At 47.2% G+C, this 25,026-nt stretch overlaps 1 protein-coding gene and 1 long non-coding RNA gene across 2 annotated transcripts in view; one reads left to right on the top strand and one right to left on the bottom strand.

Moving 5' to 3' along the window:
• On the top strand, nucleotides 1–22,688 carry TMEM38A (transmembrane protein 38A). Its single transcript, XM_082455089.1, has 6 exons — nucleotides 1–185; nucleotides 15,497–15,653; nucleotides 15,912–16,096; nucleotides 18,401–18,488; nucleotides 20,197–20,314; nucleotides 21,095–22,688. The coding sequence occupies exons 1-6, from the start codon at nucleotides 62–64 to the stop codon at nucleotides 21,320–21,322; spliced, it is 900 nt and encodes a 299-aa protein (XP_082311215.1). The 5' UTR covers nucleotides 1–61; the 3' UTR covers nucleotides 21,323–22,688.
• Nucleotides 22,153–25,026, bottom strand: part of LOC309657513 — a 5,884-nt gene continuing 3,010 nt past the window's right edge. Inside the window, exon 2 of the long non-coding RNA XR_014261830.1 lies at nucleotides 22,153–24,396. This is a non-coding gene — a long non-coding RNA (uncharacterized lncRNA). The remainder of the gene's footprint in view (nucleotides 24,397–25,026) is intronic.

A 25,026-nucleotide genomic window follows, 5' to 3' on the forward strand; every position in this document is an offset into this window, starting at 1 on the left:
GCGCAGTTGCAGGAGACTGGACTCACCGGGCCGGGGGCTGGGGTGGGACCCGGCGGGCGCCATGGAGCTGCTCTCGGCGCTGAGCCTGGGCGAGCTTGCGCTCAGCTTCTCGCGGGTGCCCCTCTTTCCTGTCTTCGACCTTAGCTACTTCATCGTCTCCATTCTCTACCTCAAGTATGAACCAGGTGAGCCAGGGCCGGAGGCTGGAGAGGACTGGCATTGCGGGGAGGGGGACGGCGGTAGACCCAGGGGTCTGGAGGAGGGGAAAGGCCTGAATCGTGGGGGAACAGTCCCAGGGACCGGTTTGGGGAAGCAGGCAGGTGCTGGGATCATGGGGTTCTCCCATACGGGGCCGGGCAGAGGGGAGAGACAAGAGAGAGGGCAAGGAGAGAAGCTCCTGAGATTGTGGGGCTGGGGGAGGGGAAGCAGATGCAGGCTGGAGGAAAGGAAAGGAACGTGATTGCTCAGAGGAGGGGGAACAGGTGCTGGGGAGGATGCAGGGAGAGAAGGTCAGGGGTCCGAGCAGGGTACGGTCGCAGGAACTTGGGCGAGGGGCGTAGGTCGTGGTGAGGGCGCAGGCGGGTCGGCTCTGCTGGCTCGGCCAGACGCCCTGGCTGCCCGCAGCCGTGACCTCCCTCCTTGCCCTTGGCGCGGGGAGCCAGAACGGCAGCTGAGTGTCTATATAAGGGCCGGCAGTGCTGGGGGCTGTGATCAGGTTCAGAGAAGGTGACACCGGTGCCCCTTCCCCGCTGTGGCCCTGGGGCAACCTCCTCTCCCTTTCCCTGGGCCAAGGCTCTGCTGGATCTCGGAGCCCAGAGGGAATTCTTCCAGGTCTGGCCCGGATCCTTTCCACTTACTGAGCAGTACCGGCCCTAGGGCAGGACGATTTGGGGTCAGCCTCCTCCCACCAGCTCCAGACCCTCATGGAGAATCGCTGGGGGGAAAACCCAGCTTCTTGTTTTTGGTTTGTTTTTTTTTGAACCATTTTTTTAAATGATGGTAAATGGCTTCTTTAGAATGCATTCTATTTTTATACAAGGTTCAGGGAGTGTTTCTTGTTCATCTCCTAGTACTTTAATAATTCTAGCACACCAGCAAACTAAATGGACAGTAGAATTTAGCTTTAGAAAAAAGACCAATCACCCGAAACTTTGTGATCTTTTCTCCCACTTAGATGTAAATTATCACTATATTCTCTGGAAATAGCTTTTTTAAAGATGATAAAAATAGGTGCTCGTGTATATTTTTTAAAAAAAGAAAGAAAAACAAACAAACAAACTGAAAAGCCCAAAGGAAAAAGGAGATAGTTACAGTTGACATGGTGGCCACCCTTCCAGACCTCACTTCTCTGCATTTATACCCCTGTAGTTACGGATGTAAATGCAGTCTTATGCAAATAAGATCATACTCTGCCTGGCAAGTGTTTTTGTTCCGTTTTATTTTAGCTCGTCCACATGCCAGAGTCTATTTCTTTAAAGGCTCTTATGAAAAGCAGTTACTTTGCAAAGCAAAATAAGCTTTGTATTATCTTAGCCTGAACATGGGGCTGTATTTCCTGTCTGCAGATGAATTCCTGGTGGCTCAGGCCAGTCCCCTGGGCAAGTACAGAACCTATTACACTTTGGGAAATCGAAAATTGTGAAGGGCAGGAGCCCAGTAGGACATGTAGCCCATGTAGGACACAAGTCTCGGAAGGAAAGAGGTCTCTGGGCTGGATGGGAGCATGCAGGGGGGTTGGGATATTTCTGCTGGAGTCACAGAGTAAATCACCTGAACTTGAAGTACTGCAGCCTGAAGGTTCCTGACGGCTGAAAGGGTTCAGTGGTTCTGAACCCCAGCAGCACATTAGAGGCTCCTGGGGGTTCTTAAACCCCCATCTCATCTCCACTCCAGACCAATAGAATCAGAATATCTGGGATAGGGCCCTGGCATGCTCATGTTTCAAGCTCCCCTCCCCCAAGGATGCTATATGCTGTCAAGGTTGAGAACCCCCTCCTCTGATCAACATTCAACTCCCTCCTTTCATAACTGGGGAAATAGGAAATAGAGGCTAAGCTAATTTACATACACAATGAGCCTGTGGTCCCATGGCTGGTAGATGACAGCCCTGGGATTCGAACCCCGATCCCAAGAATCACTGTGATTTTTCCGGGGTACTTGCCTACCCTTAGAAAAGGGAGGCATTGGACTTAACTGTTAGTCCCCCAGTTTGGTATTCCTGCTAAGCCTCTCTAAAAGTTTCTTCTCAGAATCCATGTGCTGATTGCAGGACCAGTTATAGAATATGTGTGACCCCTTGTACAGAAATTAAGAATTTTGTGAACCTGAGAGCCAAGCTGGCTTTAAGGAATAATCTTCAAATTGGGAGTCAGTTCTGCCTCTCACAGTGAGTAAACACCAGGCTGGTTGCTTTACTTACATGAGCTTCAGTTTGCTCATCTGTGAAATGGGCTCATTGGTAAAATAATCCTGGACTCCCTTTCCTGGCTATTGTGAAGATCTATTGAGAACTTTGTCAGTAGTCAGATCTAAGGCACTTGTGAGAGGTAGTAGAATTATTTGTAAGGCATGGGGCAATGTGTTTTCCAGGATGCAGGCATTTTCTGGGTCAGGCTTTTGTGAGAATCCTGAATGAGGATGAAGCACAAAGTGTGGTCCTCAAGTGAACAGCATCTGTGGCCCCTGGTTAAGAAATGCAGAATGTCAGGCTCCGCACCAAGACCTGCTAAAACAGACTCTGCATTTGAACAAGATCCCTGTAAGCATACTAACATTTGAGAAATGATGGGCTAAAAGAGGCTGGAGCTCCTTAATAGGGCAGGGAGGGCCAGGTCTGGCTCACCTCTAGGACCCTTAACTCTATGCAAGAAGAAAGAAAGAAGTCGTGGATGCTGGCGGCATGATTGAAGGAATGAGTGAATGAATGATTAAATGACAGTCCTGGCTACCTTAAGCCCTGACCCATGCAAAGAGCCTTCCAGACCAGTGGTTCTCAAGTATGGCTACACATTAGAGTCACCTGGGGAGCTTTTAAGACTCTTGTTGTCCAGGTAGCACCCCTTCATCATTAGAATCAGAATCACAGGGGGTGGTACCAGCATCAGTATTTTTTAAAGTTCCCCAGATGAGAACCGGCTCTGCACCAGTGTTTCCCAACCTCAACACTAATGACAGAGACAGATCATTCTCTGTGGCAGGGGCCGTCCTGTGAATTTCAGGATGTTTTGCAGCATCCCTGGCCTCAACCCACTAGATGCCATGAGCACACCCCAGCTGTGACAATCAAAAATGTCCCCAGGGAATTCCCTGGCGGTCCAGTGGTTGGGACTCCACACTCTCACTGCTGAGGGCCCGGGTTCAATCCCTGGTCGGGGAACTAAGGTCCCACAAGCCATTTGGTGGGGCCATAAAAAAAAGAAAAAAGTGAAAAAAAAATGTCCCCAGACATTGCTGGTGTCCCTGCAGGGGGACACACTTACCCCCACTTAAGACTCATTGATCTAGACTGAGTCTCAAACTCTAATGCTTCCAAGGGCCAGGCAGGTCATATATGGAAAACAATAAGACAGCCAGGTGAGGACCGTCCCCAGGTGAGATCCAGCCATGTGCATCTCTCCCTGATGGGGGCTAGAACGAGCAGAACTAATTTTTCAAGGGAAGCTAGAAATGTGATTTGCAGCTCCCTATGTTTATATGTTAGCTATTTGAACATGTTTTTTCTTTTTAAAAATTAATAGACAGTTTTTTAGAGCAGTTTAGATCCACAGCAAAGTTAAACTGAAAGTGGTTTCCATATACTTTGACTATCCACCCACACCAACCTCCCACACAGCCTCCGCCACCATCAACATTCTGCACCAGAGTGGAAACATTTGCTATAGTCCATGAACAAACATTATTGTCAACACCATTATTGTCATATTACCATTATTATCAGGTATTATCAACATCATTATCAACTAAACTGCAGTTGACATAAGGGTTCCTTTGTGTTGTACATTTTATGGATTTTAACAAGCGTATAATGACATGTATCCATCATTGTAGTATCATGCAGAATAGTTTCACTACCCTCAAGCTCTACCTATTCATGCCGCCCCCCCCCTTCCCTCCCCAAACCCCTGACAACCTCTGATCTTTTCACTGTCTCCATAGTTCTGCCTTTTCCAGAATGTCATAGAGTTGGAATCATACAGTATGTAGCCTTTTCAGACTGGCTTCTTTCACTTAGCAAGACACATTTAAAGCTCCCCTATGTCTTTTCGTGGCTTGGTAGCTCATTTCTTTTAGTGCTGAATAATATTGCACGATATGGATGTTCCACGGTTTAATTATTCACCCATTGAAAGACATGTTGGTTGCAGTTTGAACATTTAAAAAATACTGTGGGAGCCAAAGAGAACTGTTCCTTGATCTCTGGTTTGAACTATAAGCTTTCTGAGGGTTGGGGACTGCTCACCCTTCAGCCTTTTGAGGAGGGGCTGCTATTCCATTTTACAGTGGGGGAAACTGAGGAAGAGAGCTGAGCACAGAGGCTTGGGAGAGGGTGACTTGTCTTAGAGAAACTCTGTGAACACACTTCCTATGTTTGGACCTCACACTAAGTAGCGCAGAACGGCAGCAGTGCTAAAAGTGCCCTGGGGAACCTTCTAGCACTTCCTGGCCAGCCACAGACAGGACGCCGACCCCCAGAGAGGGAATGTTGTGGAGCCCATCACAGGTCAGAACTAGGGTCCTGATACGGGCTTCTTCCTTCCTCCTTAGGCAGACCTGATTTTTATAAGTCCATCCACTAAAATTTCCACCCACAGGTACTTTCCATTTATGTTCAGTTCCAGAAATAACTCTCATCTAATTGCTAAGCACTAAGCAATTTCTTTTCATCTTCACAGATGCCCTCTGAGATGAATGATAGCGCTGGGTGACCAACTCGCCCACGTTCGCCCAAGACAAGCACCCAAAGTCCCAGAAACCCCTCAGCCCCAAGCAAACCAGGACAATTGGTCACTCTAGACAGCATCCTCATTCTACACATGACTAAACTGAGGCCCAGATAGGGGAGTGAGCAACCAAACTCACCCAGTGAGAGGCGAGTGCTTTGGTGGCAAACCTGGAATTGAAACCCACGTTCTCCTGCTTCTTGGTGCTGCCCCAAGTACTCAGCAAGAGAAACCAAAAAGAAGCATGGCAAAGGGAAAGAGCCAGGGGGCAGTTTCTTGACCACTGCCTTGCTGTGGATCCTTGGGGCAGGACATCCCCACCAGCCTCAGTCTTCTCATCTGTAGCAATGGGGAGACTCATCCCGTCCTTCTAGGGTCGCTGGGAGGGTATTGATAATGAAAAGAAGCTCACAGACGTAGAAAACAAAATTGTGGTTGCCCAAGGAGAAGGGGGGGGAGGGATAAAATAACAGTATGAGAGTAACAGATACACACTACTGTATATAAAATAAACAACAAGGGTTTACTGTATAGCACAGGGAACTATATTCAATATCTTGTAATAACCTATAATGGAAAAGAATCTGAAAAAGTATACACACACACGTATAACTGAATCACTTTGCTGTACACTTGAAATTAACACAATATTGTAAATCAACTAAACTTCAATATTTTGTTTTATTTATTTGGCCATACCACGCAGCTTGTGGGATCTTAGTTCCCCAACCAGGGATCGAACCCGGGCCCTTGACAGTGAAAGCACGGAGTCCTAACCACTGGACCACCAGGGAATTCCCTTCAATTTAAAAAAAATGCATAATGATGATAATACACAGAGCATTGAATCATCAATATAACTTGGTGGAGGGAGTGCTTTCATTCTCCCTGTGACGACAGAGGAAACAGGCTTGGGGGGGGAGGGGGGCGGGGGCGGTTATTTGCCCAAAGCCACGCCAGAGTGAGCAGCAGAGCCAAAACCCAGGTGTGTAACTTTGCTACCAGGCCTCACCCATAGTGAGGAGCCTACTTTGTTCCCGCAAAACCCAGCCTCCCATCCCCACCCCCACCCTCCCTGGCCTTATGGTCCCAGAGGGCACAAGAAAGACCCTGGAAAGAATTCAGTCCCTGGGGGTTATTTTTAGTTGCAGAGGTATCCATTTCTGCAAAACATGGGTGCCTTACCTGACCCGGCCCCTGTAGGACCCACCAGCTGCTCGAAAGGATTAACTCTCAGCTGGCGGCGTTTTAAATAGATGCCCCAGAGGAGAGAAGAGGGCATTCGGCTTCATAATGGAGGAACTTGGTAGATGTTGAGACTCAGGATAACCTCGAGGGTGCGGAGAAGATGTGCTTTGGGCTTGTGACTCCAGGGTGAGATTGAGGAGGGAAAATTTGATTCCAACCTCTACTAGGAGTTGGGCAAAGAAGGGATTAGGGTTCCCACCTGACAGAAGGAAAGAGTTGGAGAAAGAAAAAAATGATTTGTCCAAGAACACATGGTTAGTCAAAGGGGGTGGTAAAGAGAAAGGGAAGGGTGTTGCTGACTTACTCTGAAACAACTTTTATGAGACATGTTTCCTGATTATAAAATGTATATGCAAGAAAATGGATAAATAACTTGCAATCTGTTCCTATGGTGGAATACTATACAGCAGTGAAAATGAATATTACCCTTGAAAATATTGTGCTCAGTGAAAGAAGCTAGATGCGAAAGGCCATGTCTTATGATCCCACCTATATGTAATGTATAAGTTCAAGAACATTTTTATCACTTCAGAAGGAAGCCCTCTCCCTATTAGCAGTCACTCCCCATTCCCCCCTCCCCCTGTCCCTGGCAACCACTAACCTGCTTTCTGTCTCTATGGATTTGCCTGTCCTGGACATTTCATAACAATGGGATCATACATTATGTGGCCTTTTGTCTTTGGCTTCTTTCACTTAGCATGTTTTTGAGGTTCATCATGTTGTAGCATGTATCAGAACTTCATTCCTCTTTAAGGCTGACTTGTATTCCATTGTGTGGATGGACCATATTTAGTTTATCCATTCATCTGTTGATGGACGTCTGGGTTATTTCCACCTTTTGGCAATTGTGACTAGTGCTGCTGTGAGCATGAGCATGAGTCTTCCGGAACCTAGTGGTGGGTTCTTGTGCATAGGACAGCATGGTACCATGCTGCCCACCCTAGGCTATGAGACCTCCTGTTCCTGGACCCCCATCCACAGCCATCAGAGAGGGGGCAGGCAGTGAGGGGCCCACGAGGGGGCTTGGTACAGACTGTGGAGCCCAGTGTGATGAGGTGGGAGAGCACGCCAAGTCCTTCTTGCTTATCAGCTTTAAGGGGACCCTTGTTTCTTTGCAGTTTTGGTGATTAAATATTTCAAACATACAGAATAACTATCCCCACTGACACTTCCGTACTCTCTACACAGACTTACCAGATGTGAATGTAGATTTGCTTCAGATCTGTTTTTCTTTTTTCTTTTTTTAAAGAAATAGTGGCAGGCAGAGCCAACCCCATCCGTTCCTCTCCCTCCCTCTCTAGATGTGACCAGTGCCCTAAAGGCGGCCTATATTCTTCCCATGCCTGTATGTATACCTTTACCACTGTTTATGTATCTATGAACTGCATGGAGCATTTTGTGTTGTTTTACATATATACATAAAATATACATAAACGTAACATTTTGCAATCTAACCTTTTCACTCAGCAGTAACGTTATGGGATTTATCCATGTTGATACATCTAGAGCAGGAGTTCTCAGCCAGAAGGGAATTTGTCCTCAGGGGATACTTGGTAACATCTGGAGACATTTTTGGTTGTCACAACCAGGGTGGGGGTGGGCTACTAGCCTCCAATGAGTGGAGGCCAGGGATGTTGCTTGACGTCCTGCAGTGCACAGGATGGCTCCCACCGCAGCAGAGAATGATTCTGCCCCATACATCAGCAGTGCTGAGGCGGAGGAGCCCGGATCTGGATCTAATTCATTTTTAAATATCTCCTCTGCGGTATTCCATTTTGTGTGACTCTACTCCCTCACTAAGAAACAGTAGACTCCACTTTTCTCCTGTTGTGACAGTATGGCAGTGAAATCCCCCTCCCCATGTCTCTGTGCCCACATGCACTAGTTTCTTTTTGAGCAAATAGTGAGGAGCAGAATTGCTGGGGCACAGGCGACTCACAGCTTCTGGCTTCCTCAGTATCGCCAAATTGCCTCCAAGCTGGTTATGCCTATCGACCCTCCCAACTGTGTGTGTACAAGGGAAACCTGGACTTTTTCCCTCTGGAGGAGGGGCAGATAGTCCCCTCCCCACTTCTCTGTGAGGTTGACTGATTCGAGAAGAAGGCAGCTCCCTCTATGGAGTACGGTGGACTTCATGTTTCTTTCCCCAACACGGGCTTAGAACATTGGACATCGAACCCGGGAAAGAGGCTTGGATGCCATGTTGAAAGGTGTGGGGTTTGTGTGGCCCTGGCTTGGTCACTTGCTTTGCTGGATATCCAGCCCATGCCGACCGGACCAGTGTATCTTGCATTGAGTGCCCCTTAGCTCTTAGGTTTCCTCTCTCCTCCCCCCTCCACCTTCTCCCATGCTCTCCCTTTGCCTGGGTCATCTTCACCCCTTCACCCCCATCCTCTAGGAAATCCCTGCTCATTGTTCAGATCTCAGCTTAAGTGCCACTTCCTAAATGAGGTCTGACCTCCTCAGCTAGGACAGTTCCCCAATTAAACCCTTCAAAGCACCATGTGTCTCTCCCTTATGAGGTTTAACCTTCATTTGTGGGATTATTTAACCACGTTGCCTCTCTACCACACTATGGTCCCCACAAAGGTAATGCCTGAACCAGCTCTTGCTTATGGCTGCATCCCCAGTGCCTAGTAAGAGCCCAGCACATGGTCAGACGTCAAAAATACTGAATGCCTGGGTGACCTTGGGTAAGCCATTGACCTTGGGGAGACTCTGTTGCCTCATCTGTCAGATGCTATGTTAATTTCCTAGGGCTGCCATAACAAATGGCCACAAACTAGAGGGCTTAGGACAACAGAAATTTATTCTCCGCAGTTCTGAAGGCCAGAGTTCAAAGTCAAGGTGTCTGGTTCCTTCTGGAGGCTCTAGGGGAGGATGTTTCCATGCCTCTTTCCTGGTTTCTGGTGTCTTCCAGCAATCCTTGGCATTCCTTGGCTTATACATACATCAGTCCAGTCTTTGCTTCTGTCTTCATATGGCCTTCTGTATGAATTTCCTTTGGCTGCCATAATGAAGTACCACAAACTGGGTGGCTTAAAACAGGAATGTATTGTCTCACAGTTCTGGAAGCTAGAAATCCAAAAGCAAGGTGTCAGCAGGGCCATGTTCTCTCTGATGGTTCTAGGAAGGAATCTTTCTATGCCTCTTCCTAGCTTCTGGAGGTGGCTAGCATCCTTGGGGTTCCATGGCTTGTAGATGCATCACTACAGTCTCTACCTCCTTGTTTATATGGCCTTCTTCCCTGTGATCTGTCTCCTCTCATAAGGAACACCAGACATTGTATTAAGGCCCACCTAATGACCTCATCTTAACTTAATTACATTTGCAAAGACCCTATTTCCAAATAAGGTCACATTCACAGATACCAAGGGTAAGGACTTAAACATATCTTCTTGTGAGTTCAACTTACAACACCTTCTTCTTTGTGTCTGTGTCTCCTTTTTTTGTCTTTTATAAGAACACTCTCATTGGATTCAGGACATACCCAGATGCTCCAGGATGATCTCATCTTGAGATCCTTACCTTATTTGCATCTGCAAAGACCCTATTCCAAATGAGGTTCTGAGGGACATGAATTGGGGGGGGGGGCCCTCCTATAACTCACTATAGGCAGGGATATTGATCCCTACATTACCTGTGGTTGAAAGCCTGGGCTCTGACGCTGAAGCCTTGAGGATGATGTGAAGGTATGTAGTTGCCTGGGACACAATAGTAACTCAATTAAAAAAAAAAAAAGAAGTAACTCAATAAATAAAGGGAGCAGGGGAAGTTGTTGTTATAATGTAACCAAAAGTGCCCAACACAACCTCAGTGCCTAGGAGTGTTCAGTCCACATTTGCTAGAATGTAACCTCCATGTGGACAGTTCTTTCACTAACAATTATTTATTGAGTAACTACCATGTATCAGGCACAGTGCCAAGCACACCAGGTCAGGGGAAGGGGATGGTTCAGCAGCAGATAAGACTGATAAGGTCCCTGTAGTCACCGAAGGATTAAGATCAAGTCAACTTGTTGAGTGTATCAATAGTATATACAGGTATTTATGTCAATAGCTTCACACTTAGTACACAGCATAAAGAGGCCAAGCATTCAGATTTGACAATTTAGAGACAAAAGGCATCCAATCTCTAGAAACAAAGAGAAACTTTCCCCCCAAACTCCCAAAACCTGAACTAATTATTTCTTTTGATTAGCCTTTTGACTAATAGATTACATATTGTAAGCTTGTCATCTCACATCCACATTGAGTAGAGTTTTCATTGGATTAAGTAAATTGTTTATTAAAGAGAGGCATTGGGGAATACTACTTGGCCATAAAAAAGAATGAAATCATGCCATTTTCAGCAACATGGATGGACCTAGAGATTATCACACTAAGTGAAGTAAGTCAGAATGAGAAAGACAAATACCATATGATATCACTTATATGTAGAATCTAAAATATGACACAAATGAGCTTATCTACAAAACAGAAAAAAACAGACGTGGAGAACAGACTTGTGGTTGACGGGAGGGTGGGGGTAGGGGGAGGGAAGGAGTGGGAGTTTGGGATTAACAGATGCAAACTGTTATATATAGGATGGATAAACAGCAAGGTCCTGCTGTATAGCATATATAGCACAGGGAAGTATATTCAATATCCTGTGATAAACCATAATGGGAAAGAATATGAAAAATAATAATGTTTATACATGTATAACTGAATCACTTTGCTGTATAGCAGAAATTAACACAATATGGTAAATCAACTATACTTCAATAACATAAAATTTAAAATAAAACTTAAAAAATAAAAAATAGAGTCATTGGTACTAGCTCTGGCTGTGAGAGCTAAGTAGCTGTGTCTTATGACTTAATCCTAAATTCATTCTCTGGAAAATGAAACTAGCGGGGGAGGGAAGGAATCAAGATGATGAAATAAGTCGTCACACCAGGAGACACCCAGGTGCCAACTCAGGGGTGTGGCTGTAGAAGATGAGGACAATAGTAGCATAAAGATAGACCCTAACTATCTCAAAAGATTCAAAAGAATTTGTCCATTTCTTCCTTTTGAATCTTTTGAGATAGTTAGGTTCTATCTTTATGCTACTATTGTCCTAAGATGCAGGCCTACTAGAGAATGGACTTGAGGATACAGGGAGGGGGAAGGGTAAGCTGGGACAAAGTGAGAGAGTGGCATGGACATATATACACTACCAAATGTAAAATAGTTAGCTAGTGGGAAGCAGCCACATAGCACAGGGAGATCAGCTCGGTGCTTTGTGACCACCTAGAGGAGTGGGATAGGGAAGGTGGGAGGGAGGGAGATGCAAGAGGGAAGAGATATGGGGACATATGTATATGTATAACTGATTCACTTTGTTACAAAGCAGAAACTGACACACCATTGTAAAGCAATTATACTCTAATAAAGATGTTTTAAAAAAAAAGATTCAAAAGACTTAAGTGTGTAGTATAAAGTGTATGATTTGACTAATAGAAATTAACCCTGTACCTCTAGTGTTTTTTGTAAACGTGGTTTTAAAGAACTAGACCTCCTGCCTTCATTTTAATTTGGGATCTTAAAATACAGTTTATCTTGCAAGAGTTTAAGACTCATAAGAAATTGCAAAAATGGGTTCTTTTTTTTTTTTTTCCGTGGCCATGCCACAGCTTGCAGGATCTTAATTCCCCAACCAGGGATTGAACCCCCGGCAGTGAAAGTGCTGAGTCCTAACTACTGGACCACCAGGGGGATTCCCAGAAGTTGCAAAAATGGAGCAAAGAGTTTCCAAGTCCCCTTCACCCAGCTTCCCCCAATGACAACATCTTACCTAATGGTAGCTCATTATTAAAACATGGAAATTGGCATCAGAATAATACCATTAACAACAACTACAGACTTTATTCAGTTGTTTTTACATGGACTCTAAAAAATATAGTCCTTTGAAATTTTATCACATGTGTAGATTGGAGTAACCACCACCACGATTAGGATACAGAATGGTTCTGACACTCCAAAGAAACTCCCCTGTGATGCCCCTCTGTAGTTAGATCTTCCTTTGAACCCTAACCCCTGGTAACCACTGATCTGCTCTCTGCCACTCATCCCTATGGTTTGGTCACTTGGAGAATGTTATATAAATGGAATCATATACAGTACGTAACCTTCTGAGATTGGCAGTTTTCGCTGAGCATCACACTGTTGAGATCTGTCTGGGTTGTTTTGTGTATCTCTGGTTTATTCCTTTTTCGTTACTGAGTAGTATTCCATGGTACAGATGTACCATGGTTTGTTTATCCATTCACCCATTGAAGCCGTTTGGGTTGTTTACAAATAAAGCTGCTATGAATATTTGCATGCATGACTGTGTGAATACCAGATTCTCCTTTTCAAACAAAATCTTATGCCGAACTCTGAGATGAAGCAGTAAACGAAGTTGTGCTCTGGTTGAAACAGGGGGGAAGACCCAGGACATACCTGCTTGGTTTCTCCTTTGCCCCTGCAAACCCTCACGGTTCCCAGGAACACAGTTTGAAAACCATTGCTCTTGGGAGCCCATCCTCTCAGACCATGGAGGTCTTTCTTGGGTTATCAAGGCTGCAGGATGTCAGGACATGGGCCAGTTCATTCCCCTATCTCTGTGGTGCTCAACTTTGTTGCACAAAGGAATCACCTAGGAGAATTAAAAATCCACAAGCCCAGCCACATCCCACACCGACAAACCGAGACCCTCTGGGATGGGGCGCAGGCATCTGGTGTTTGTAAAGTCCCCAGGTAACTGATGTACAGCCAAGTTGGAAACCAATGCACTGAGCCATCTTCCTTAGGTGTGGGGTCCCTATTTCTATTCGCTAAGCTAGTCCAGTCTTTTGCATTTTCTTGCCTTGGGTTTACAAGAAGACTCACTTTAGTATCATTTATGAATGTTTATCTTCAGTTGCAGAAACTGTGAACTGTTACATTTTTTTCTTTGTTATCCTTTATTTTTTAACAGCTTTATGGAGAGTTAATTCATATACCACCCAATTCACCCATTTAAATCATCCCATTCACTGGTTTTTAGTATATTCACAGAATTGTGCAACTATCTCCTCCAAGCTGGATCTTCTAGCTTTTACCCTCCCATCTCCCGCATCCCCTCCAGCCCTAAGCAACAACTAATCTACTTTCTGTTATTCTATGTGAAAAATTGAATAAGTACCAAGACCCAAAATGGGGTGGAGTCCACGGGGTGGTGGGAGCCCAGAGTCAGGAGTGACTGGCTCAGTAGAGCAAGGAAGCCTTCCTGGAGGAAGTGGCATTTTTGCTTGGACATTTTTGCTTGTGTCTTTGTTCCTTCCATGCTGTTAGCATGGGATGCCCTCTCTCCCTCCTCACCCTGTTAGTATAATTCTGCCTTCAAGGACTCCATTATCCAGCTTTGCTCATTGCTCTTTCTACATGGTTCCTCACATGTGGGCATGCCCTGCACTGTCCCCTTTGGTACCAATACCTGGTGACTTCCCTCTGCACTGATGGCTCTCCCCCAGAAAGATAGCGCTCCGGAGCTCTTCAGCTCCACCTTTCAAATTTCTTCTGTGCCTTCCTATCTGGGGCCAATCGAAGCTCTTTACCCAGCAAATGAACATTCTCCATAAGAGCACAACTTAACAACAGAACGACAACCCAATTTTTAAAAAAATACACAAAAGACTTGAATAGACATTTCTCTAAAGAAGATATAGGAATGACCAATAAGCACATGAAACGGTACTGAATATCACTAATCACTAGGGAAATGCAAATCAAAACCACAATGAGATATCACCTCATACCCATCAGCATAGCTATTCCTAAAAAACAGAAAACAACAGGTATTGCTGAGGAGGTGGAAAGGTTGGAACACTTGTGCATTACTGATGGGAATGTAAAATTGGGCAGTTGCTGTGGAAAACAGTATGGAAGTTTCTCAAAAAATTAAAAATGGAATTAACATTTGATCCAGCAATTCCACATCTGGAATATACCCAAAAGAACTGAAAGCAGGAACTCGTACAAATATTTGTACGTTCATGTTCTTAGCAGCACTATTCTCAATAACCAAAAGGTGTAAGCAACCCAAATGTCCATTGATGGATGAATGGATATGTAGAATGTGGTAGATCCATCCAATGGAATATTATTCAGCCTTAAAAAGGAGAAAATTCTGACACATCTTATGATGTGGATGAACTTTGAGGACATTATGCTAAGTGAAAGAATCCAGTCACAAAACAACGGGTACTGTATGATTCCACTTACATGAGGTCTATAAAGTAGTCAAGTTCATAGAGACAAAAAGTAGGGTGGTAGGCGTCAGGGACTGGAATGAGGGAGGAATGGAGAGTTAGTGTGTTTTTTGGCTGCGTTGGGTCTTCGTTGCTGCACGTGGGCTACCTCTAGTTGCAGCGAGCGGGGACTACTCTTCATTTCAGTGCGTGGGCTTCTCATTGCGGTGGCTTCTCTTGTTGCGGAGCACGGGCTCTAGGTGCACGGGCTTCAGTAGTTGTGGCGCATGGGCTTAGTTGCTCCATGGCATGTGGGATCTTCCCAGACCAGGGCTTGAACCTGTGTCCCCTGCATTGGCAGGCAGATTCTTAACCACTGCGCCACCAGGGAAGTCTGAGTTAGTGTTTAATGGGGACAGAGTTTCAGTTTTGCAAGGTGAAAAGCTCTGGAGATGGATGATGGGGATGGTTTCACAATAGCATGAATGTGCTTAATGCCACTGAACTGTACACTTAAAATGGTTAGAGTGGTACATTTTATGTATATTTTACCACGCACACAAAAATTTTTTTAAATAAGGAGAGACCAAAAGTACAGGTATAAGCTTATAGGGATCTTGGCATCAGCCCAAGGCAGGAGTAGCTGTGTCAAAGCTCTCCCAACTGCATGTTGTCCTCTCTCTTCAAGCTTCAGTCTCCTCATGGGGATAATAAGAGTGATCACTTGGCTGCAGTTATCAATGAAGATTTAACGTCCTTCCTATAAATGCTAAACCCAGTGTCTGAGACCTGGGAATGCTTGCTTAATGTGAGCTGGTGTTATTGTTATTGCCACCTCTCTGAGCTCGGAGGAAAGAGCCCCAGCCTGGTTCTGCCTTCTCTCTGTGTGACCTCAGACATGTGTGCAACCCTCTCTGAGCCTTGGTTCTTCCTCTGAAATGGGCAAACTGCAAGGCATTGGGTGGGCGCTCTGTGAAGGCAGCTGAACTAGGATGGGCTGAACAGAGGGCATAAAGGGTGAAGCATGTCCCAGATGCCCTGGTGATGGTGGGGGATGCCCCATGCCCCTCAGGAGCAGTCGAGCTGTCCCGGCGCCACCCCATGGCATCCTGGCTGTGTGCCATGCTGCATTGCTTCGGGAGTTACATCCTGGCTGATCTGCTCCTCGGGGAGCCCCTGGTCGACTACTTCAGCAACAACTCCAGCATCCTGCTGGCCTCCGCAGTCTGGTAAGCACCACTCATCTGGTGGGATGTGGGAGAGCAGAGCAGGCGGGCAGGGTGACCCTGCCACCTGGGAGTGGGGAGGCGGGAGGTTGGAGGAACTAGGACCCACCAGCACAACCTCCACAGTGGTCCTGACCCACCACTTTCCACTGCCCAGCTGTCCTGAGCCTGGCAAGTGAGAGCGAGGGTCTGGACACAACCTCATCTCCGAGGGGCCCCAGGCTCTGTCTCCCCCTGAGGCTTGGCATTCTCTCCCCAAAGGTACTTGATTTTCTTCTGCCCCTTGGACCTCTTTTACAAGTGTGTCTGCTTCCTGCCGGTGAAACTCATCTTCGTGGCCATGAAGGAGGTGGTGAGAGTCCGCAAGATCGCCGTGGGCATCCATCACGCGCATCACCACTACCACCACGGGTGGTTCGTCATGATCGCCACTGGCTGGGTCAAAGGTAAACAGGACCATGATGAGAACAATGGAAAAGCACCCCAGTTGAGAACCCCTGCTCAGTGGGACGTATCGGGCACCCCAGCTGGCACAGCCATTGCTCTGGGCTAAGGGATGTCAGGACGGCTGCAGGAGTCCAGCCTCCTCATCAGCAGACACCTTTAGGGTAAATGAGAAGATTCTTCCAGAAATTTAACTATCAAAGGTAAATAAGACAACGAAGCAATGACAGCTGATGTCTCTAGAGCAGGATTTCTCAACTGTGGCCCTACTGACGTCTGGGGCTGGACCATTCTCTGTGGTGGGGACCGTCCTGTGCATCGTAGGATGTTGAGCAGCGTCCCTGGCCTCCACCCACTAGATGCCTGTAGCATCTATCAGTGTGCCAACCTAAAATGTCTCCAGACATTGCCAAATGCCTCCTAGAGAGGAAATCATACCCCTGTAACTACAGAGGTTCTTAAGCTTTGTGGACTACAGCCCTTTTATCAGCCCAGTAAAGCCTACAGACCCTTTTATGTTTTTTAAATGCATAAAGTAAAATATATAGGAGAATAAAGGAAGCCTATTATTTTAAAGTAGTTATAAAATTTTTTAAAAAATATGCTGTAGTAGCTTTATCCATCTTTACTAGTGATTAAATAGCAGACCTTACACTGGCTCCTAATAACTCTCAGACTTTTGAAGTGGTGTTGAGCACAAATGATATTTTGAAACCACCATCTGCAACAATGGGAATGTGAAAAGAAAAACATCCATGAATTCTGTTGGTGACAGAATCACAGACTTGCAAATCCTGCTGAGGTAACTGCCTCCCTTCATGATGGAAGGAAAGGCTGGATTTCAGCGAGGGATGTGAAAATGAAGATGTAATTCTGTTTCCTGTCTGGGTTCATAGACTCCAGGTTAAGATCCCTGACCCAGGAAAAGTTTTGAGTTGAGGCCTTTGTGCATCTTTTCTCATTTGATCCTTAAGACTCTCCTTTAGGAGAAGGCTAACATCATCTCTTTTTACAGAGGAGGGAAATGAAATGACATGCCCAAGGTCACATGGCTATGGGGGCACAGGTGGGTTTGACTCCAAGTCCTCTGAATTCAACATCCACGTTCCTAACAACTTTGGAGCCCTCCTTTTTATCCTCCTCCATTTATGCTAAGAGGTAGACCAAGATAGACTTTGAGACAAAAAAATATTACTAAAAATATAGAGGGACAGTTTATAATGTTGGGTCAATCCACTAAGAAGATATAACCATTATAAACATATATGCACCTAAAAACAGAGCACCAAAATACATAAAGCAAATATCGAGGGAAGTTAAAGGAGAAATAGATAATTCAACAGTAATAGTTGCAGTGGTGGACCAAGGAGTAAAAGGAAGGCAGGGAAAGAAGGCTTGAGCAGGTGCTAAACACCACTGGGCACCGAATCCCTGCTTCCTGTTCACCAAAGTGGGTACCCCCAAAATGCCTGCGTCTAGAATCATCATCCATTGAGTCACAGTATCCTCAGCACCACTGACATTTAGGGCTGGATCATGCTCTGTGGTGGGGGCTGTCCTGTGCATTATAGGGTGTTGAGGAACATCCCTGGCTTCAACCCATTAGTTGCCAGTAGCAGCCCCCTCCCCAGTTGTGACAACCAAAAATGTCTACAGATATTGCCAAATGCTTCCTTGGGGGCAAAATCATCCAAGATGCAAACCCCTGGTCCATTGGTGCATATCAGGCATCCCAGTTAGCACAACCGCTCCTGGAGTGGGTGCCCAAGCCTCTTTAGCCAATACATTTGGGGTAAATGGGAAGATTCTTCTAGAAATTTAACCAGAAATCTTGACGTGGGTCTCATTCTCTCTCCAGGAAGCCTGTACTACAGAGTAAATTCCCCAGGGGTATGACATGCCTTCCAGAGGGCAAGTGGCTTGAGAAAGGTTGAAAGCTCAGAACCCAGAGGAGAAGTGAGGCTGGGGGTGGGGAGCCCTCTGGAAGCCTCATGCACAGCTCAGGGTCCTGGATTGGGAGCATCAGGGCAGACAACCCAGATTTGTCCAAGACATACCTTGCAGGTGGGATGTGACCTCGATTACTTCATGCTGGTTTTGCTCCAAGTGTGCTGTGTGACCCTCAGCAAGACTGTCCCCTCTCTGGGCCTCAGTTTCCCCACCTGCAACTGATGATCATACACCCCAGGCTCAGTATCCCTCTGGAGGAGACTCCAGAAGCAAAGAAGTTGCTTCCTTGGGAATTCAACCAAGAAGAACAGGGAGCTGGAGGTGGCGGGCTTGCTTAGAAGTACCCTGTCCCATAGGCTCTGGTGTCGCCCTCATGTCCAACTTTGAGCAGCTGCTCCGAGGGGTCTGGAAGCCAGAGACCAACGAGATTCTGCACATGTCCTTGTGAGTATCCCATCCTCCCTATTCCCTGGGCCTGACCCTGGGTTGGATACTCCTGGTAACTTGGAAGTCTCAGCCCCTGATTCTCCTTCCAGAATCTTCCAGAGACCATGGCTGGGGGACCCCAGAGGTAGAGTCCTAACACTACCTAGGGGGCAGGGGCAGGCAGCGTTGCAGGGTGATGAGACACTTGATTTGGGTTTTGAAGAGTGAATAGGAGTTTTCTGGCAAAGAGGGAGCTTCTGGACAGAGGCCAGCACCTCTGCCAACTATCAAGTCAGAAAAGAGCAACGATTCTGCCTGGTTCTGCAGGGTCAGGGTACAGACTGTGGGTGGGAAGTGAGGGATTCAGGATGTAGAACACAGAGTGTGGGCGAGGAGTGTGGCTGGGGCTAAGTGGGGAACACTGGGCAGGGCCAGATGGCAACATACAGGACTCAACCCAGGACCCCACAGGGCATTTAGCCTAATACATTTTTAAAAGACCTAAAGGTTCAAGCTAGTTAAATTTTCTCCCAGTCTACAATAAAGCTGTTGCCATTAAAATAGGACAACATTAAAAGGCTCACCCATATGCCAATGATAACTATCTCCCATTTCATATGTCGGAAAACATAACTGTATCTCATTTTATCCCCATGAAAGGTCTGTTCCCACACTCAGTTCATGGACAGGGGAATGGGGGCTCAGACCACTGTGTCCCTTGCTACTAAGAGGGCAAGTGGCTTCCCCTCTCAGATTCTATTTCTGCCTCATCAGCTGAGTGTGAAGACTCCATCACACACATAACCCCTCTGACCCTGGTTCCTGGTGCGTGCTTTGGAAATATCAGGTCGAATTATCATCATTAAGTACGCGCAGTGAGCGACAGACATCAGAAACAGAAGTCACTGGTCTGTCTTCTGCAGCAAGTCAAAATATCGGAAGCCTATTCTTCAAGGAAGAAAAGGAAAATTAAGAAGAACTGTGTGTTGTAATCCCACCTTCTGGGGGAGTGCACTGTTTAGGAGTCCCCCCAAGACCACCCTCAGGTTTGACAATTTGCTAGAAGGACCCATAGAAGTTGGCCAAGCTATTATACTTAGGATTATAGTTTATTACAGATTAAAAATGGCAAAGGTAAAGACATGTGGGGCAGCATCCAGGGAGAGACTAGGCGCAAGCTTCACACTGTCCTCTCTCAATGGAACTGTGGACAGCACCTGTTTCTCCCAGCATCCATGTGTGACTGAAGATTGCCAACCAGTAGTGCCCCCCTGAGCCCTGGTGTTCAGGGGCTTTACTGGGGCTTGGTCACACAGACATAGCTGACTGCCCGCGTGGCTGACCTCAGTCTCCAGTCCCTCCAGAGGTTCAGCTGAAACCATGTGGCCCAAGACCCCACCCTAAATCACACCATTACCATCTGGTATGACCCCAAATCCCCAGGTAAACAAAGACACTCCTATCAGACAGGACATTCCCGGGGCTTAATGGATACCTTCCAGGAGCAGGGCAAAGGAGAGACCTCTTTTGGGGCCAAGATAGCTCTTTACTGTACAGGGGGATACCACCTCATCCATGTCACATGGGCAACTTCCCACCACGCACTCTGGAGAAGCTGGGATGGGTGCTGGGACCAGCAGGGGTGGGCAGAGAAGGGGGCCTGGGACAGGGGTACAGAGGCCTGAGCCATGCAGAACCTCCCAGTAACCACAGCTACCCCCTCCAGCCCCACCAAGGCCAGCCTGTACGGAGCCATCCTCTTCACCCTCCAGCAGACCCGCTGGCTCCCAGTGTCCAAAGCCAGCCTCATCTTCATCTTCACCATGTTCATGGTATCCTGTAAGGTAAGTCTTCCTGTCCTGATGCCGACCCAAACCTCCCAGGCTGAGGATAGGGAGCTTAGACTCATAGCCTTGAGTGTCTGGGGAAAGGACAGCCCTAAGGTCAAGGGGTGGGGAGCTTGTCAGTAGGTTCACGCATGGGAGAAGGGTATGAGAAGATTAGTGTCCAGCAGGTGGGGATGGCGGTGAACAGAACAAGGTCTTCCAGGCAGAGGGCCCAGCATGGGCAAAGGCCAAGATGGGGGCAGGAGAGTACCGAGTCTGTTTGGAGTATCAGGGCCTTGTGCCTCGGGCATGGAGAGCGGGCTGGACCAGGAATGGTGCTGGTCTGACCCTCGGGCCTTGAGTTAGGGTCACCACCTACCCAGGAAAGGTCTTCTGGGGTCATGCACTCTTCCCTCCCCGTGGAGCTGAGGAGCTTCGCTGCTGGCTCCCTGGGAAGGGACCACAGGCCATCACATAGGGAAAGGGAGTGAGCGACCCCAAGCCAAACAGAGCTCTTCTCTGAGCCCAGGTGTGTGTGGGGGAATACTCCTGGGGAGAAGGTGACCAACTGTCCTGGTGTGCCTGGGTTTTTAGCACCAAAATCTCACATCCCAGAAAACCCAGGACACTTGGTCACCTTCTTAGGGGTGCATGCAGCCAGAAGGCTGGGTCTGGGCTCCCTCTGCCCTTGAGCTGGCTGACCTTCTCTCTCTTTCCCCCCCAACCCCCCACTTTGCTTCTGCCTCATTCTCCCTCTGGCTCTCTCGCCTCTCCTGTCCCTCTGCCACACCACCTCAGGTGTTCCTGATGGCCACCCACTCCCACAGTTCCCCTTTTGATGTTCTGGAAGGCTACGTCTGCCCTGTGCTGTTTGGGTCGGACTGGGGGAACGACCATCACCATGACAACCACGGTGGATCCCAGGGCGGCAGTGGGCCCGGCTCCTCGCACTCAGCCCTGCCCACCAAGTCCAAGGAGGAGCTGAGTGAGGGCTCCAGGAAGAAAAAAACCAAGAAGGCAGATTAGAGGGCAGTCCTGGGGGCATTCAGGGCACCAAGGAGAGGACCCAGACCCAGGACCTGGGCTCAGTTCTCCCCTCTCCAGGCCTCTACTTCCCCATCTACAAATTGGAGCCATTAGCCCACCCTCCAGGGCTGATGCGGGGGTTAAATGAGATATGGGGGTGAAGGACATTTGTAGGAATGGGGGGGTCCCTTTCTCTTTCTGCCAGGTCCCCATGGAGTTACAGCTTTGGCAGGGGGGAGTTCACAGAATCCCAGCAGCAGCTCCAGCCGGAAACCCTGGCAGTTATGTTCTTGGTTGTATTATTTCCTCTCTAAAATTACACCTTGACTCCAAAAGAATTTCAAGCCATGTTGAGACTCATTCGTTTGACGAACGTTATACTGAGTGTCTGCTGTAAGGTAGCTGCTGTGGTTTCCACGTCTCTTCTTGCCAACTTCTCCTGGGCATCCCTGGGCAAGTTGCCTCCTGCTCTGAGCCTTGCGTGCCCCATCTATATAGTGACTCCTCACCCCATTCTGTATGCAAGGGCTGATGTGAGGCTGGACGTGAACCAGCTTTCTAAGCTCAGAAGCACAATGCAGTTAGGAGGGGAGGCCTTGGTGGATGTTCATCATGCATAAAAATGGCTTTGCATTTTAGATCTTTTGTGTTTGTGGACCGGAGAACCCCACAAGTTACCTGGCACAAAGGAGGCCTTCAGTAGACATGTCTAAGCCAGACTTGAGAGCATGGAGGGTGGGGAAGACTTGTTCTGATCCTTGGCTTCAGGTTGTCCCTAAACCAAAGAAATGCAGCTTGGCTGGGCAGGTGTTCCAAGATCTGGCTCTGCCCAGGGGCTCCAAGAACTCACTGTTGGACCTGGGAAGCTCCATGAGACCTCCCTCATGCTGGCATCCTTCATTGCCGCTCACTCAGTCATTCAACAAACACATGCCTACTATGTGCCAAACATTGTGCTGCTGCTAGACAGGCTGGGAACTTGATTCAGGGTGTGCGAGGGGGATGGGAGCTGAGCGCCCCTCCTGGCCATCTTCATCTCAGCCTAGGTCACCAGGACATCTGAGAGGGGTAGGTGGGTCGGGCATGGCCATTCTCAGATGGGGTTGGGGCCCAGACCAGCCCAGCTTGGGGCTGCCCTTTGCACACGGTGCTCAGAGCATGCTCAGGGCATCAGCCTGCAGCTGTGTCAGAGCGGTGTGGGATTGTTGGGGTTCCAGGTGTTGCCCAGCTATTGGGAAAGTGCCTTGATCTGGTGACGCCTGGGAGCTAGGTGGGTCCTGAGGCTGTAGAGCCCCCAAATTCCTCCTCTTGCATGTCCATCAGGGCTCAGAGTGAAGGGTCAGCAAATAAATCTGTTGTGAAAGAACCCTGATGGCTTGTCTGATTCATTCTTGCTCTTTTGGCCTCACGACACAATGGGAGTCCTGTGAACTTAGAGACGCATGGAGTTTCCAGGAGAATGAGGCTCATGGCAGCCCTTGCTCACCAGTGGGAGATAGAGGCAGTGGGTGAAGTCTGTGGGGCTTGGAGTTAAGCAGAAATGGGTTTGATCCTCACTCTGACATTGACAGGTCATGGGGCTTCCCCTTCTCTAAGCCTGTTTGCTTCTTGGGAAAAAGAGGATGATGATTATCACTGCCCTTCAAAGACAGGTGGGAGGATTAATGGGAGTGGTTGGGATTTGCAGCTAAGAGTCTGTGCAAAACCCTGTTAAGAGAATGAAAGTCAAGCCACAGACTGGGAGAAAAATCTTTGAAAATCACACATCTGATAAAGGGATTGTATCCTGCATATGTAAAGAATTCTCAAGACTCAATGATAAGAAAACAGTTCAACTTAAAAAGGAGCAAAGGATTTGAGTGGACACTTTGTCACAGAGAATATACAGATGGCATAGTAATAAGCACATGAAAGATGCTCAACATCCTTGGCCATTGGGGAAATGAGTGGGAAGACCCCACTTCACACCACTAGGAGAGCTAAGATTAAAGAGACTGACCATACTAAGTGCTGGCGAGGATGTGGAGCAACTGGAAGTCTCATACATGGCAGGTGGGAATGTAAAACAGTGCAGCCACTTTGGAAGACAGTTCGGCAGTTTCTTAAAAAGTTAAACAAAAGTTAAGACAGTTTGGCAGTTTCTTAAAAAGTTTTGTATGACCCAGACATTCCACTCAGATATTTGCCCAAGAGAAATGAAAATATGTGTCCACACAAAGACATGGACACAGATGTTCATAGCAGCTTTGTTTGTAATAGCCCCAAACTAGAAACAGCAAACAAATGTCCATCAAAAGGTGAATGGGGACTTCCCTGGTGGTTCAGTGGTTAAGACTCCATGCTTCCAATGCAGGGGGCTGGGATTTGATCCCTGGTCGGGGAACTAATATCCTTCATGCTGTGCGGTGCGGCCAAAAAAAAATTGAATGAATAGTACTCAGCAATAAGAAGGAACAAACTATAATATGAATGAGCCTCAAATGCATCATGATGGGTGAAAAGAGCCATACAAAAAAGTATGCATATGGGATGATTCCATTCATATAAAATTCTAGAAAAGGCAAATTCACCTGTAATAACATCTGATCAGTGGGTGTTCGGGGAGAGAGAGAGACAGGTGTTGGGGTAGAAGGGATGGCAAAGAAGCAGAAGAAAACTTTGGGTGATGGATGTCTTCACGCTCCTGATTGTGGTGATGGTTTCACGGGTCTATATACATGTCACAACTTATCAAATTGTATACTTTAAATCTGTGCAGTTTATTGTATGTGAATAGTATTTCAATAAAGCTGTAAAAAAAACTTAAGGAAAAAAAACTCGATAAAAATTGGGCAAGAGATTTGAACAGACAGTTCACCAAAGAGAACAGATGTATGACAAGTAATCACATGAAATACACATTAAATCCACGATAAAATGCCACTGCAGTGTCTGTTATAGGCCGAATTGTGACACCCCCCAACCCCCATTCTGGGAGTTGGAGTCTTTAAAGAAGTGATTAAATTCAAATGAACTCTTTAAGGTGGACCCTAATGCAGTATGATTAGTGTCCTTATAAAAGAGGAGATTACTGCCTGCCCTGCCAGTGCAGGAGACACGGGTTTGAGCCCTGGTCTCGGAAGATCCCACATGACGCGGAGCAACTAAGCCTGTGTGCCACAACTACTGAGCCCCCGTGCCACAACTACTGAAGCCCGTGAGCCTAGAGCCTGTGCTCCGCAACAAGAGAAGCCACCACAATAAGCATGCGCACCGCAACGAAGAGTAGCCCACACTCTCCACAACTAGAGAAGGCCCACGTGCACCAACGAAGACCCAACGCAGCCAAAAATAAATAAAATAAATAAATTATTTAAAAAAAGGGCTTCCCTGGTGGCACAGTGGTTGAGAATCTGCCTGCCAATGCGGGGGACACGGGTTCGGGCCCTGGTCTGGGAGGATCCCACATGCCGCGGAGCGGCTGGGCCCGTGAGCCACAATTACTGAGCCTGCGCGTCTGGAGCCTGTGCTCCGCAACAGGAGAGTCCGCGATAGTGAGAGGCCTGCGCACCGCGATGGGGAGTGGCCCCCACTTGCCGCAACTGGAGAAAGCCCTCGCACAGAAACGAAGACCCAACACAGCCATAAATAAATAAATAAATAAATAAATAAACCCAAAAGTTAAAAAATAAATAAAGTATATTTCCCCATGTACAATAAAAATA

The sequence above is a fragment of the Balaenoptera physalus genome (genome assembly GCF_965194825.1).
Source record: "Balaenoptera physalus genome assembly, chromosome: 3".
In the NCBI taxonomy this organism is placed as follows: Eukaryota; Metazoa; Chordata; class Mammalia; order Artiodactyla; family Balaenopteridae; genus Balaenoptera; species Balaenoptera physalus.

Bases quoted from the DNA above. Each gene is read 5' to 3' on its own strand.
- TMEM38A (XM_082455089.1), top strand. From the start codon at position 62: ATGGAGCTGCTCTCGGCGCTGAGCCTGGGCGAGCTTGCGCTCAGCTTC. The intron at 16,097-18,400 runs GTAAACAGGACC...CCTGTCCCATAG, and splicing joins CGCCACTGGCTGGGTCAAAG to GCTCTGGTGTCGCCCTCATG. The intron at 18,489-20,196 runs GTGAGTATCCCA...TACCCCCTCCAG, and splicing joins GAGATTCTGCACATGTCCTT to CCCCACCAAGGCCAGCCTGT.